At 40.5% G+C, this 15693-nt stretch overlaps 1 protein-coding gene and 1 long non-coding RNA gene across 8 annotated transcripts in view; both read right to left on the bottom strand.

The window, feature by feature from the left end:
* Positions 1-10682, bottom strand: part of sec31a (SEC31 homolog A, COPII coat complex component) — a 32822-nt gene extending 22140 nt beyond the window's left edge. For 6 of the 7 annotated variants that reach the window (XM_088910008.1, XM_088910009.1, XM_088910013.1 and 3 more), the window contains exons 1-9: positions 10458-10682; positions 7092-7171; positions 5407-5530; positions 4689-4887; positions 4483-4578; positions 3632-3772; positions 1660-1802; positions 1086-1185; positions 273-434 (exon numbers count right to left, since the gene is read on the bottom strand). In XM_088910008.1, the coding sequence (XP_088766134.1) occupies positions 273-434; positions 1086-1185; positions 1660-1802; positions 3632-3772; positions 4483-4578; positions 4689-4887; positions 5407-5530; positions 7092-7170 (1044 nt within the window). In that variant the 5' untranslated portion in view covers position 7171; positions 10458-10682. The remainder of the gene's footprint in view (positions 1-272; positions 435-1085; positions 1186-1659; positions 1803-3631; positions 3773-4482; positions 4579-4688; positions 4888-5406; positions 5531-7091; positions 7172-10457) is intronic. The other variant, XM_088910010.1, reaches the window with a different exon arrangement.
* A 1376-nt stretch (positions 10683-12058) lies between these two features.
* Positions 12059-14917, bottom strand: LOC148837876 (uncharacterized). Its single transcript, XR_016090829.1, has 4 exons — positions 14756-14917; positions 14239-14305; positions 13626-13703; positions 12059-12623 (listed from the first exon to the last, which is right to left on the bottom strand). It is a non-coding gene; the product is annotated as an uncharacterized LOC148837876 (long non-coding RNA).
* Positions 14918-15693: the final 776 nt, after the last annotated feature.

Below are 15693 nucleotides of genomic sequence, written 5' to 3'. Positions count from 1 at the left end.
ACTCAGCCAATCAGCCAATACAGAAATAATTACACTACACTACTGCAATAATACTATAACGATACAAAAATGAATGAGTTTTCCTATCCTGACTTGAAGCAAACCAGACATAGTGCCCTAAAGATAACCAATGACAAAGTTAAGGGGCTGTATTTAATATACACTGGGTCTGCTTGTTAACAGATCAGCTGTAATAAAAAATACTTCTCGCAAAAGCAGAACCATGAACGGGGTTCTGATCGTGTTGTCAACCGGACAGGGACGATCAGCACCTGATCCGCTTGTTTCCGGCTCTGGCTATCCACGCTGCCCCCCATGATCGAGTAGACGCTGACGTGCCCGTCGAAGGCCGCTGCCGAGAGGACGGCGGGGTTCCTGGGGCACCACTGGATATCGAAGCACCACTGTGTGCTGGTGGGCAGCTCATACAGCACCTGGAACAGGGCGGCACGGTCAACGACGGTGCATCTGCGGCCCAGCCGGAGCTCATGCGTCAGCCTGGCACCGAACCAGCATGAGTACAGCCGCCCGCGGAAACGCCAGCAAACACACCGCAGCAGTTAGGATAAAATCAAGCCATCCCTTAAGCAAAGAACGTTATCTGTACTCTGTTTTAACAGCAACATAAACTGATAGTGAGCAGCCAGGCAAAATGCTATTGTCAGTGTTGTATAAAACAAATTACATTTGAGTTCATGAAAACATTTAATAATGTAATTAACCTGGAAAGGTACCAGTTCATTTTTTAAAATATTAGGATTTACCCAGCAGAACACACACTTAATGTGCAACAAAAATAGGATTTTCAGTATTAGTCAGAAAGACTTCAATAATCTGCTTTTGAAGAAAAAACAAGCTGTTGGCAGTTATCCCTCACAGACCTTTCAGGGAAAATATTGTTCATTTTCTTGTTCACCATACAGGGTTTTAAAACATGTAAGATTGCCCTATGGATGTCAAGTACCAATTAACCACTGCCCTTCAGTCTGGAAAAGATCAAAGCTTAAAACTGGTCCCAGAATGATCCACAGGAGCTGTTGCCTGTCCCGAGTTCTCTCTCTCTCTCTCTGAGTTGAGCAGTTCACCTCTGCTGTGTTGGGGTTCCAGCACAGAATCCTGTTGTCCTTCCCACAGCTCAGGAGCAGCTCCGGGTCTGCAAGACTCCAGGCAATAGCCAGCACCCCTCTGCACAACACATGACAAAGTCACAGAGTAACTCTTGGTATACACAGACTCCACAGCTTTATCCAGGCACTGAAAACAGGTGGCCAAACAGTAGTGTCACATAAACACCAATAAGCTGCCAAATGATTTTTGTAGCCTTTATTTTATTCTTATACAGTAGATGTTTGAGTTCTGCCTTTTATAACTCAAAGCTAGAACAAACAGCATAAGATTAACTGAAATGTTTTGAAATCTGGGCACATAAGATTTGTAAGCAAATATCTCTGCCACAGTACAAAACTGTTAAAATTCAACTGTCTGTAACCAATTTTTTTAAGGGGGGCACATTTCTACAGATTGACCGGTTAGTATTCAAGAGAAACAAGATGTCCTTTCATGGGTGAGCATGTGCACAATATTATAGAAGGTTAGTGTCAACAATTATCTGGCAGTGTTCTTTTCTGCATTTGTAACTAAAGAAGGGGGCGACTGTACCTTGTATGGTTCTCCAGGACTTTCAGGGGGGAGGTGGCAAACCTGAGGTCCCACATTTGAATGACAGGCATGCGGTCGTCCTCAGAGGCCAGGACCAGCTGAGTGGCCACCTCCGGGTTCCAGGCCAGCCCGGAACAGTGCATCTGTATAGAGGCAGAGCGGCTCTGAGCACAGCCTGATGCCACAACACCACTGCAACGCTGCTCTTAAAAATAGATGACCAGCAGCCCCTTTGGCTTTCTAGGCCCATTGTAAAACAAAGCAGCTGGAACATCATCAGAATGACCAGGCTCCTGAAAGGACATTTGTCAGAACCAGTTAACTAATTTAATTAACTAACCCAATTACATAATTAATGGGACTAGCTGTACATACAAAGAGCCAGAACTGAATTGGACTGAAAAGTCTAATATGCAACAGCTTCTGTGATGGCATGCTTTTATAATCTGAACTCGCATGAAGTACTTCAAAGTTTTTTTATGCTCAGTTCAATCATCATCTTATTATTCCACCCCCATTCATTCTGTAAAGGGAAACCTTATGCCTGCCTATATTTAGATCTTTCCAATGTGATCAAATGCCTTTCCTTTCAAAAATACAAATAACATCCTATGAGGCTTTACCCTTTTAAGAAGGTCTGAAAAGAAAAAGGATGGTGGTACAGCGGAGAATTCAGATTGTTTGATTGTCCTATTACATGGCCTGGAAAATCAAATGATTTTATACTACGTGTAACCAAAATGCTTTGAATGCTCTGAATCTTGACCAGAGAGTAATCACATTCCTAGGACGTACACATTAAAGATTATGGTATGAGTCATTCCCATACTGCCAGTGGGTTAGTTGAAAGAACAGTTTGAGAAATGTTTTCAGGCACCAGTTTTTTGCTGAAAACACAAATTGAGTCGAGAAGTAAACAGGCTTGTGTGGTTAACACATTTAAATTAAAAAAAATGCAAAAAACTAATAGCCATTGTGATATTAGCTGGAAGTGATAAAATGTGGTTTCTATGCAACACTAAGTGATAATTACACACAAAAACAAAATGAGTGTAACCAAGGGTGCTACAAATATTAAACCTGGGAATAGTGTAACAAACATAAAACTTCTGCAGGGAGGCAAAATATAAAATATTCCATGACTTCACCTCAAGCCAGAAATCTTCAAAATAAACTTCTAAATAAGAGCTGTGGTCAAGACTTTAAGACTTAAAATATTTGATTCAGGCAGAGGAGATCTTTCACATTTTCATGTAGCTATTCTCTTTAACAAGAAAATGGGTTACAGTTCTTTAACCATGAGCTGAGGATAATCAAGATACATGTATATGTATTTCATGGAAGGAATAATAACAGAAGGAAATGATTTAGGCCATCCAAAAACTGTGGACTTGAAATTTTCTTTCAAAGCCACAACTTAAAAAGCGAGCCCGGAATTCTGCAAAAACCCACCCTAGACTCAGAGATATGCAAGCCCAACATCTGCATGACAGAGAACCTCCTCACAAAAAAGATCCGACTGTGTAACAACAAGCACAAAACACCACAGTGTCCATACAACACAAGCCATCACCATCTTTTGATATCAGAAGATCCTAAAAAGTATTTAACATGGTTGGTATCAGCTGAAGCAACCATATCTAATTATATCTCAACTGTTTGGAGTTAAGATCTGATATGAATCTACAGTACAATTCTGCCTGGAGGTTTTGGATGGCGCTGCTGAAAGTGGACTTCTAAACGGATTTGATTAGAAAACACCAGGAACATTTTCAATACTCTTACAGCTATCACTATATTTTAGCAATTTAACTGTGTTGGGTGCCTATTTATCAAATTAAGGTGGAGAAAAGGGGTGTGGTTTTTAGATAAATGATCACTGTTGACTTTCACGCAACAGATTAAAGCCCACGGACATCCTGAACAGAGCAGAGTGCAGGCTTCTCGTCTTTTTGCACCAGCGGCCTCCTACCCTGTTGCTGTGGTCGCTGACTTTGATGATGGGCTCGTTCTTCCGCAGGTCCCAGACGGAGGTGCGGCCACTGGGGCTGGCCGAAGCCAGGATGTGCTGCACCTGCCTGTTCCACGCCACGCTGCCGACATCCTCCAGGGGCTGAGCCGGAACACCAGCAGATCCCCCATTAGAGAAACACCCCCGCGCTCAGACCTCTTTCACAAGACCACAGCGCAGTCTGTGGCGCTGGGTGGGGGGGAGATCGCTGAGCTTGCCAGAGAACTTCAGCGAAGACAGTATCGAAACCAGAAATACAGTGCCTCACACAGAATGCTGGCATTTCTAACATTACTGCACACAAGACTATACACTATATGATGTTATATCAGTTGATCCAAGAAAGACACTGCTCAAATATAGTGCCTTGCAAACGGAATCAGACCCTTTCTATGGCTGTCCCATTTTGTGAAATTACAAAATGATGGACACTTTTTAAACTTAATATTTTTTCAAGACCAGAATGCTCGAACTGAAGACTTCTAAGGAAAAATAAATGTCAACAAAAACAAACGTTTCTCAACTGTATAAGTATACAGACCCATTTATACAATATTTGGTAGAAGCCCCTTCGGCAGCAATTACTGCCACAATTCTCTGGGTAAGTCTCTACCAATTTTGCACACTGGTGCAATTTATTTGGAAGATTTGTTCCAACTGTCTGAAGTTACTCGTGAATTGCTTATGCACAGCAGTTTTGAAGTTCTTTCACAGACACAAGTCAGAACTTGGACTTGGCCACTGAAAGACATCCACTGCGTCCACATGCACAGCTGAAAATCAACAAATCACAACACGCAAAACGCCGTTACCTGAGATTTTGGTCCGGGAGTCATCGGAGATCCAAAACTGTTCAGGTCCCAGATGTAGATTTCAGATTCGTTACCTCCCGAAACTACGAGGTTTGTCTGTGAAACAATTGGAATCCTTTTACGTATGCATTAAAGTTTCCAAAATCGTAGTGCTCATTATGTCTAAAAGATGCAGAAAGAAAAGTTAGGATTTTATATGATTTTACCTGGAAAGGGTTGATGTCTAGAGCTCTCACAGGGCCAGTGTGCTTGTCATTTTGGGCAATCACAACATCCTCGTCTCCTGCAATAATCTTGGCAGGGTCATACAGAATGACATTGCCATTTTCCCCACCAGCAATGAGAACTCCTGAGGGCAGTCCCTGCGAGTCCATGCCGTGTGGTCCCCACACCAGCTTGTGGTACCTAGGAAAGGCCCGAGACACAGACTTACTCACAGCACTGAAATGGTTTGGGAAAGGCAAACACAGAGCAAGGAAAGTCATTAGTGGATTTCCTAGTGATACAGAGATTTCAATAGGCTGGTCAAAAACATTAATTCAATGGCCTGCGAGTGAACAACAGCATCGTCCCAAACACTTCCCAAACATACAGTCCCAAAGTACTCCAAACAGCTTTTTTTGCAAACCACATAGCAAATTCAGTCGCTGTCCTGGAGGGTCAGAGTATACGTATTTCAATGTTTAATCTGGTTTTCATTCCAATGGATGATGCTACTGGAAAATGCAGGGATGAATGGAAATATTGATGGCTGTGGCACCACAGGGTGATATGGCAGAGGAAAAAAAATTCCACAGCACTATGTTTTTGGTCCCCGTGGCCTGAAAAAACATATTTCCTAGAGAGTGTGCCTTGGTTTTGTACTGTGCTTCCCCATGCCCCTCCAGCCTGGACTCTCATTCTCTACCAGCGCTTCAGACACACCTGTGTGAAGAGGAGAAAGCGCCACAGGACTTCATGTCCAAGGTGGTGTCTGCCAGGTCAAGCTCAAAGATCTCCAGCGAAGCCGTCGTACTGAAAGTGGCATCAAGCTGTTGCGCTGAAGTACCTGGACGTGAAGAAGTAGGCCATGAAGAGCAATCCATACCATGCCTTGCAGAAGTATTCAGATCCTCGCATCTTTTTCACATTCTGTTGCTTTAAAGCTTTTAGTCATGACAAATTTGAAGTAGCAATTAATATTTGTTCTATACACTACCATTTCCACACATTACAAACAAAATCAAAGAAGTAATTAATAAAGGAAAAAAGGAAAAGTCATTCAAAGTAAATGGATAATCTAAAAATTGCAAAGTTGCCTAAGTATTCAAACCTTTTCTTCTGGCGAACCTAAATGTAGGGGCACAAATTTAACTTAAACACAGTTGAGTGACCCTGGACAGTGGTAGGTGATAGGGGATAGGGGTTTACTTGGTGAGGTATGCCTTGGTCAGGTAGGGGATATCAAGCAAAGATTCAATATTGAAGACCAATGAGTTTTCAAACGACTCAGGAATAACGTTATATAAAGGCACACATCAGGAGTCAGGAGAAAGGCATAAAACATTTCAAAGACACTTGATCTCTCTTTGTAAAGCTGATCATTCAGAAGTGAAAGACATCCAGCACACACTGCCCAGATCAGGCCCTCTCTCGGAAGTGAACCAGTAGCTGGAAAAGGAAGAAACTGGTTTGAGATCTACATACGAGGCAAATGGTGACTTTGTTGACTCATGGACACTTTCTCCTATCTCAGCCACTGAATAATTATTTCAGTTTCCCAGTTGCTTCACAAAGGGATCTTATATGTAACTAAACAAACACAAAACACCTCAAGTCCCACATGAGCCTATGTGATTCTGCACACATGTGGTAAAAGGCTCTGTGGTCAAGCAAGACAGATCTGGAACTTTTTATTTTGAATGTGCAGTGTTACACTTGACACAATCATAGTGCATCACTCAGCCAACACAATTCCCACTGTCAAACAAAATGGTGGTAGCACTCTGTTATTGTTCTGTTTCTTGCCATCAGGGACTGGAAAGTAGTCAAGGCTAATGGGAACATGGATGGGGCAAAGTACTGAAAAATGTTACAGGAATGCCATCGGGGACTGGGACAAAAATGTACCTTTAGCAAGACAATGATCCAAACTACAAGGCCAAAGCTACACTACTGTGTTTTAAGATCAAGAAAGTGAATGTTCTCGAGTGACCCAAAGTTCTGAATTGAATCCTGTTGAAAATCTGTGGAAAGACCTGACGTCTATTAGTGATGCCCAATCAACCGGAGAGAGCTTGAGTAAACCTGCCAAGAAGGAAGTGCAAGACTGAAGGCTGTAATTGCTGCCAAAGGCATTTCCACCAAATACTGAGTTCATGGGTCTAAAAACTTAAGCAATCATCAACATATTCCAGTTTCTGTTTAGTTTTTGTTGACATTTACTGCGACATATCTTACCCTAAGGAGTTTTCAGTTTGAGCATCCACTTTTTGAATAAAACTATTACATTTATAAGATGTCTGGGCATCATTTTGCAGACATTTCACAAACTTCCACACCAAAGAAAGAGTCTGAATACTTTGGATACTGGCTGTTTGCATCTCAATGTGGTGTAAAATGTGTCCTACCTGCAGCCAGATAGATGGGGTGGTGCTGGCCAGGGCTCCAGGCCTGTATTGCAGTCCGGTCTATTTCCTTTAGCTTCATTCTGGGAGAAAAAAAGGACCAGGTCAAGAGGAGATGGAAGTGGGAAAAAAAACATTTCCTAAGGAATTATGCTAAACCACTCGACAGCAAAGCCCAAAGCAAATCCTTATAGGATTCTCACAGACACCAAGTGCGTCTTTAATTGGTCAACGGGGTTGTAAAGTTAAATTCTTTATAGAAAAATAACTCAAACAGGCACCAAGCTGCAAAAAGTACAACTTACAGACACTTGTGTCTACCCCTCTTAAGATGTTTAGAGAAGTAATGGCACTTATGTATTAGTTTACCAATACAGGATTGTAGCTATAACTTTCAAGGACAAATGAGCACTTAGATACATGCAATGACCAATACGAATATCTTAAGAAAAACTTATCAATAACCATGTTTAAAGTAATGTGTGGTCATCAAAAACGATTTCTTTACGGTCTGTGAAGGAGTAAAAATATCACAGGACTTAATTCAGCTAATTTAGTAGCCATGAAATCTGCATTTTAAAGATGTTATTCAAGCATTTTTGGAAGATAAATCTAAAATCTGCAGGAATCTTCTACTCAAGGACTGTCTACCTCCAAGATACAGGATAAAAATGCTTATGCCATCAGTGGTACCTTTAGTTCCGTGGTCCTGTTGGAAAGATATTCCAATATAAACACTATTTTTTGTGCGAGTGTTTTTCATGTTGCCACCAAAGTCCACAGAAAACTCTGAGGACAAGTTCAGACCTGCAGTTCATCAGGTGGGGCTTTCTAATGATGCACAGGCCCCATTTTATCAACAGACACTACAGCTTACGAAGAAAAATATAATAGATAATAATCTGCTTATTTACATTTAGCTCCCTTTATTAAAACATACTCAATTTCTAAAAAGTTATTTCATGGAAAATGCAAAAGGAACTTTAGAATGAAGCAGTAAAAAAACAGATTTTAGCATTTACAACAGTATAGCTAGTAGATTTTTACAAACATTAATAATAACCTGCAAGTTAACTTTCACACAGGAATGCATAGATCATAAAACACAAGAGCCAGGCCACGAATGGGCTTGGATACATAAATTAGAAGTTAAAACGGTAACCCTTCTCGGTTGTAATTCGGGTATTACTGTAATCACAGATGTCAGCAGAAAAAAATTAAATCAGCCTTGATGTTTTTAAATGAGAGACTGATGCTGAGAGCAAAACTCAGTAAAGAGCTGTAGTTGCCCAAGGGGCAAAAAAAAATCACTAATAAGAGAAATAATTAACTGCGCCATTTTTAAACAATTTGACTGAGTTAATTTGAATGTCACAGAAACACATTTTGGACAATGCTGAGGTTTAAAGGAGAAATATTAGAATACATCAGTGACCTTTAACTTTGCCAAAAGCACCTAATGACAAAGTTTTGAAGAAACAGTCAGACCTCATGCTGAGACCTAACAAGTCAAATGACCTGCACAGAAGAAACTAAGGCACTAGATGAGACATCAGCTCCTTATACAAATTCAAGTTAATGAGGTCACATCTGGGTTATCAGGACACCAGTTCAAATATAGCCTGCCCACTCTGGCTCACATCCACTCCGAGAACAAGAAGAGGAGGTCACGCGACAGAAAGATAACAGCTCCCTGCACATGCAAGTCCTTCCCAACAGGCACAAACCCACAGGTCCAAAGTCAGACCTACCCCACTCTCCAACCGGCCATTAAGTAAAAGAACCTTACAAGTGTGTTTGGGAATAATCATTCATTGGCTAAAATGTGGATGCTTAGCCAACGTACAAAGCATACAGGGTAAGATGGGACCCTCAACCTAGACAATATATGTGCTTTTAAGGCTGATTACACCATATTTTAGCAATGTGACAATCAAAAATTGCACTTAATGAACATGACCTAGTTGGTAGCCTGACGTCAGTAGTATGTGATGTATAGTTGGATGATAGCTCTGCCAACCACAACACATTATTATTATTATTATTATTATTATTATTATAAAATTATAAGTAACTCAGAATCACTAACTCTCCTCTCAGATGGCTTTATTTGCAAATCACTGGCTAGTGGCATGACTGAGAAGAAAGAAATGATTTGGCTGGAAACCCAGAACTGCATACGCAGCAGGTCTAATATGGTTTTCGTAAAGGCCAGAGCACAACAATTTATTAAATATGAAATTTTAGGGCAGTTTTGTAAGATTCTCATCCCAACTAGTTCTCACACTTTTAAATTCTTCTCCATTAACTTTTAAGACATATTTATTCAACCAGGTCATAAGACAGGACTCTTATGTCATATAAATCTTAAAATCATGTACTACATCTTCTCAGCCCCAGGGAGTTCTAGTTGGGGAAGAGAATTGAAATTTATATGATAAAACATATTGTTCAAAAATTGTTTATACTTAAAATAAGTCATTTACAGAGAAAAAGACTCACCATGCCTAAGTATTTCACCACAGTGAAATGCAATAATTCTTTTTAAAATGACTTAAATTTAAGTGTAACTTAAATGCAATTATGAATAGAAATCATTATTTGTAAAATTACAAATATTCAAACAGAGACCATAATGAGGTCGAAATGGTATAAAAAATGGTTTTATTCTACACTCTCATTGGTCATAGTCTGTGAACCGTATGCAGCAATACACAAGAGGGCAAAGGCTCAATAGATTACTAGCCACAGCGTTTTGGCCCCGTATTGCCGTTTCTGTGGGAAAACATATAAATATGAAAACAACAGTAAGCGATTTCCTTGATCCTTTTAAAAACGCGTTTCTTATAAAGAGCAACGTTTAATCTGGTAAAAAAAATGAAGTTTTACGACTGGTCTAATTCAGAGATCTGTGCCAACAAGCTACGGTCTGTTTTTTTTTCCCCCTCAGTGACTCGCTAGAGGGGTAAAATACTGTAAACACAAATTGCTTTCGTAAAGCAGCACATTAATGCTGAACAGAAAACCACAGCTCCAAAACGCCACAGTCATGCAAACTTTTACCTTTTTTAGATGAATGAAACGGAAAGACCAAAGTCGACAGGAAACTGCGGGGCAGCATAAAGCTGCGTCCAAAAAAATATTTTACGTCGCGTAACCGGAGGAATACTTGCAAAGCATATATGTAAAACCGAGAGTGGATTTGTCATATTCACTGGTGCCCGGCGTTGCAGCTGTGAGACCAGAATGCATTGAGGCCTAGGATGCAGATCAACAAATGCAGTGTTCTCCCTGAATGAAGGCTGGTCGTATAGTGGTACTGAGCAGTAATACAAATAAGTGGAATATCTTCCACGAAAGTCCCCTTACCTTCCGTGCACAGTACGTTGATTGCGAAAAATAAAAAAAAATGTAAATATCAGAAGTCAGCCTGCTCTTGATCCACTTTAAATCGTATATTTCCCCCCTTTATCCTTCAGGTTCCCTTTCCTGGTTGTTACGGGGTTTATTATTTCTGGTCCCGGCTGCAGGTTTACGGCTGCGACTCAACAAAGTCCACGTCCCCATCAACGTGGCAATCCTCTCTCCACCCCTCACACTGAGCACTTCCGGCGAGCGGAACAGGACGGTGCTCTCGCAGCCGGCGGAGGAGAACGCGGACCTCTCTCCCAGGGTTCAAGACTGTCCTTGCTCGGGAAGAAAGTTGACCGACACATGAAGTAAATAAGTGTGCAACAATCAGAATTGCACAACTAGAAAATGCCTGTATAATTTAATCTTTTTATCATTCACCTTTGATTTCTAAAATATTCTCGCATGGATGCATCTTTTGCGACGCCGTTTACTAAAACCTTAATGGTTTACTAAAGGTTTACTAAAACCTTGTATGATATCACGTATTTTTTTGGTACTTTTCAGAAGGGGAGAAACAAAAAATAATTAAGAAAAACATGGTGTAAATATATATTTGCAATTACTTAATGATTATATTCCAGCAGGAATGTAATGTCACAAAAAATGATCTCACCTTTTCCACGTTGTTCTGTAAAGATGTTGCTAATTCATTTATGCATGTCAGAATAAATTAAAGCCTAAAACCCTGGAGAATTTTTTATTTTTCTTCACTCGTTTCAGTTCTCAAAATTAAATTGGAAAATAAGTAAAATTATGTAAATCTTATGGAAAACGTTTGCTCAAGACAATTAAAGTACGTAATTTTAAAGATGTTATAATTTCAATTAATCATGTTTGGATTACTTTAACAATCCAAATGCTCTGAAGCAGCTCCCAAACTTGTTTTCATTACCTTTTCAACAGGAAATCCACTGCAACATGCTATCAAAGTATAGTTTTCATGTCATCTTTTGCCTCCACTAGGTCTATGAAAGGGGGCATTTTTTTTAGTTTGCTGCTGAAGCAGCATTGCTAGGAAGATTACTTTTCAATTAACCTGTCTCCCCCCACAGCACAATCTCTTTAAAAAGGTTCTTGGAGGCTTTAGACAAACTAAACCTATGTAGTTCAAGAGGGTAGCTGCATCAGCTGCAAAGGAACATGTAAAGGTTTATTCCATGCTGAAAAAAGGAAAGAAACATTTCAGCTTGGGACACACCTGAAGAAGGCTCCACTGCATAAAGTTTTCAGCCTGCAATAACCCTCTACTTGTTCCTAAACCTACGTTGTTTCAGACCCTTCTAAAAAAAAGATGCCTTGTAAATTAAATTCCACAGAATATAAACCAATACTGAATGATCTCTTGGTCTACATGAGGCTAGGTGATCAGCATTTGCTCATGGTTAATTTCAAAATGTGCACTTAGCTCACATCAAGACATCATTAATGTGGAAAAGACTTGTACCCAGACATCCAGATCCATTTTGATAGCTATAAACACACAGAACACATACTGTTTGGTTACACAATAAGACATTGGCTTGAGGCAAGAACAAATTCAAAGGACTGCAATCACGTTTCATTAAAAATATTTATTTTGTACAAAATTACATTACACTTAAGAATTGAGGCTTCAGAGTAGGCCTGGAATCTTACCAAGAACTTAACTCTTGTGGTAAAATAATGAGTGTAAGAACCAAAAGGCTCTGCAGTTCCCATAAAGCCATATAAGAATTCCTGGATAATGTTTGAAATCTCGTTTTCACATTGTGACCTTATCTGCAACACCCTAAAATGGATTTCGCCACTACATACATCTCTAAAAACAGCTTCTAATAAACCAAAACCAGGGCTCTTGTTTTACATGGTTGTTGAAATGTCTGCAACACAAGTTTTTGGCTGATGGGTTGAGGACTGGGTGGCTTGTTCCCTATGCCATGTTGATGCAGATACTTCAGCTTCCATGAAGAAAGTGCTTGGATGAGAGAAGCCTATTGTTTTTTTCATGGTTAATTGGTCAAGATGGTCCCCCACATTTGCAAATGAGAGGATTCCCCACAAGATCAGAAGCAGCTGGTCTTCAAACCGGGCAAAAGCAGGTCTAGAGCATTCATGTAGTCTCCTCTGTCATCCCGAGGAACACTGCAAAGATAAGAATTTCAAGATCACCAACGCATTCAACAGACTTCATAGCATCCCATCAGGAATTGATATTTTAGTTCTGCGAGATGTAGACTGAAGACTCCTTGCACTTCCACACAAGGCTATGGACACACTTATAAGATTGTTGGCTAGTCCCTGAGCCCGCCCCCCCCCCCCTGCACTGCCAGATGGACCTCATGGTCACCAGCAAGACACCATCTGTGGAAGAGCCCAGTGAAGGAAGCCAACATGAAAACCTGGCTGTGAGATTTTCCCAACTATAAGGCGTGTGCATGAAGGCTAATAGTTCAAATTCCAGTTCCTCAATGCACTGTAATGCAGTCCTACTAGGACTGTTGTCTATAATACTGTGGAAGTCCCAAGACAACACCGTGAATATGAATCCCAAAGTACGAGGCAAATAAACGGGTTTCTTTGAAGATGCTGTTGATAGAATGACAGGAGGCCACAAGATGCAATAGCAAATACTGCCATCAGTTAGCATTTGTGGCCTTGCTTAGTGTACACGTAGCATTTTGTAAAAGCCAAGTCCTTTGTGTCCTTTTACGGTGTACTGCAAGACACCCACAGTAACAGTGCCTAGTACATGGGTATATAAGCACCACTGTCCAGTCCTGATAACAGTGTTCTCAACAGCAAGTTTCTTAAACCACTTATAGATCTCAAACTAACCCATCTGTCCATTTTATATGTACTTAAAAATGAAATTAGATGACCGCCATGTGGCCTTTTTGCACCAAGATCTGGCCACTCCAGCCAAAAACATTCGCTACATTTTAAAATAAACATTTTTCTCCAGAGGCCTTTACGAAGTAATGACTAATCGGGGCCTCCACTACAAAGGATTTCCAGCAGCTGACTGCACCCTCATATACAAGTTTTAATCCTCCCCCCCAGAGGAGGGTCAGATGGGTAGTGATTGATTATAATCACTGGGCCAGTCAGATTGGCTGTGATGTGTACAGTGACTCCATGGCTCACCTGCTGAGTGGAGATAATGGTACTAGACAGTGCAGCCCCACAGTCCCTTTAACCTCAGCAGGGTGAAGTGCTCCTGTTCTGAAGGAAGAGAAACAAGAGGAAAAATTAATAAGAATCACAGCGTATTAAAGATCAGGGCAAAAATTGTGTTCAGCAGTGCTGTGATATTTTAAAGGAAACCAAAGCCACTATTGCCTAAATCTGAGCTGTCTTATTTAATCAAGCTGAGATTTGTTTTAACAAGCTGCACAACTGAAACCTTTATTAAATTTTCTCAACTCAGATATAGAAGAGCTCAGGTAAAACAACAGTGCTGGTGCTCTGTACCCTAAAAAAGGATTTCATTCTAATCATACTCCCTCATCTGAGCCACACGATTGACTCCGCCATTTTCTGCACTCAGGATTTAGTAACAGGAGACTTGCGTTGAATTTAATAGAAACTGATGCTGCCCTACAGCCTTCTTAACTACTGTTAATGAAGTTCAGACAAGTTAGACTGATACTGGCACTCAATTCCTTTGTGTTCTGTTCGGCGTTAGGTTTGTGGGACATTACATGTGCGTGAAGGAATATACCGCGCTTTATCGTTAAAAAAAGCGCTCGTAAATTACCTTCCAAACTTCAATTACACTCCATCTCCAAAGGAATTAAGACCTTTCACATTGGCAACGAAGGAATCTGGAAGGGAAATAAAAGACGTTTAGATCTCATCGTTGGTGCTGGGGGAGGAGCGCCAACTTCAAATAAAACGTGGCTTGAAAACTACAACAATTTACCAAAACAATATACTACACCGAATGAACTCTTACAGACAAGATCCTTCACCAAGCGGAATCGGTTAATAAGAACTACAACTAATTCAGGCCAGATTTTCGTGTCGGCTAAATAGGCGCGGTAAGAAACCGAAGTCAGCCCGTGTCCTCATATAACTACATAAATCGTAATCACAATGCTTCATGATGTGAACAGCAGAAAAGAGTTTAAAATCATCGGACACAGGCGACATTGGGTATCATCGTAATCATTCTAGCGCTAATTAAGTACATAACCAGAGGAAAGGATGCAAATATATTGCTCAGATAACTAATTTTGCCGACCCCTACCGCAACCCGACTTGCTGTAACTTACTCCGTGCTCCCTTCTCCTCACGCGTCTTCTTTTTTGTCTCACATCGTTAAAATAATCTTTTGTGCATAAGCCAACATTGCACAGCACACCACATGTACCACCCCTAGGATCAGCTTTCCACATCGTCTCCTACTTCGTTCCTCTCACCCCAGCGTCAAAAAGGAGTTAAGGTTCACAATTTGGGGGTTTTATATGAGCTGCGCGGGGCAGTATGGGTAGGTCGTAAACGACGCCAATGACGTAAAGAAAATGTGGACAATACGCGTGGTTGCTTGGGAGTTTTCTACTTCCGGTCAGGAAATACAGTTGAGCGATGATGCAGGTGTTCAACCTGTTGAAATATACAGAAGTGTCCCCCCCCAGTATATTTAACCTACTTGTTTAAACAATAGTGGTTACACATAATGTCCATATTAAAATTTTGTTGCTCTTTTAAATTCACGCAACTGGTAAAGAGATCTGTACTACCTGAGAGTGCATTAAATTTTATACGCCGTGAAGGTAGGCCATGTTTTGAAAAAGGGTTTGTTAATTTTTTTTACTAGTTGCTTTATTGACAAGTGACGACAGTGAGATATGCAGAAGATTACTAGTCAGTAGGTTATTGGCAACGAGCTTGTAATAATACGGAATATGCTTGTTAAAGAGTTAAACTAAATTACACACAAATTGCAAGTCTGGATCTGCAACAAACCAAGGAGCTTGAAAGCCGCAAACAAGCTCACAAAAATGTTAGATAACAAAGAATACAACTCCCCTTTAAAATAGCCTCTTTCTGGGCTGTTCTGGGTTTGGTAATTGCCAAACAACAATAAATCCGGTGTCATATACATACCTTCTTATTGATTCATACCATATTCATCATTCAGAAGAGTATTCATACATATTCAGGAAATATAACATCATATATCAGAGTTACGGACTGGACTGTGTGTCTT

Source organism: Atractosteus spatula, chromosome 3 (assembly GCF_055471065.1).
Source record: "Atractosteus spatula isolate fAtrSpa1 chromosome 3, fAtrSpa1.hap1, whole genome shotgun sequence".
Lineage (NCBI taxonomy): Eukaryota > Metazoa > Chordata > Actinopteri > Semionotiformes > Lepisosteidae > Atractosteus > Atractosteus spatula.
Note: the sequence above shows the minus strand (reverse complement) of the source record. Positions and strands in the feature narration are given on the sequence as shown.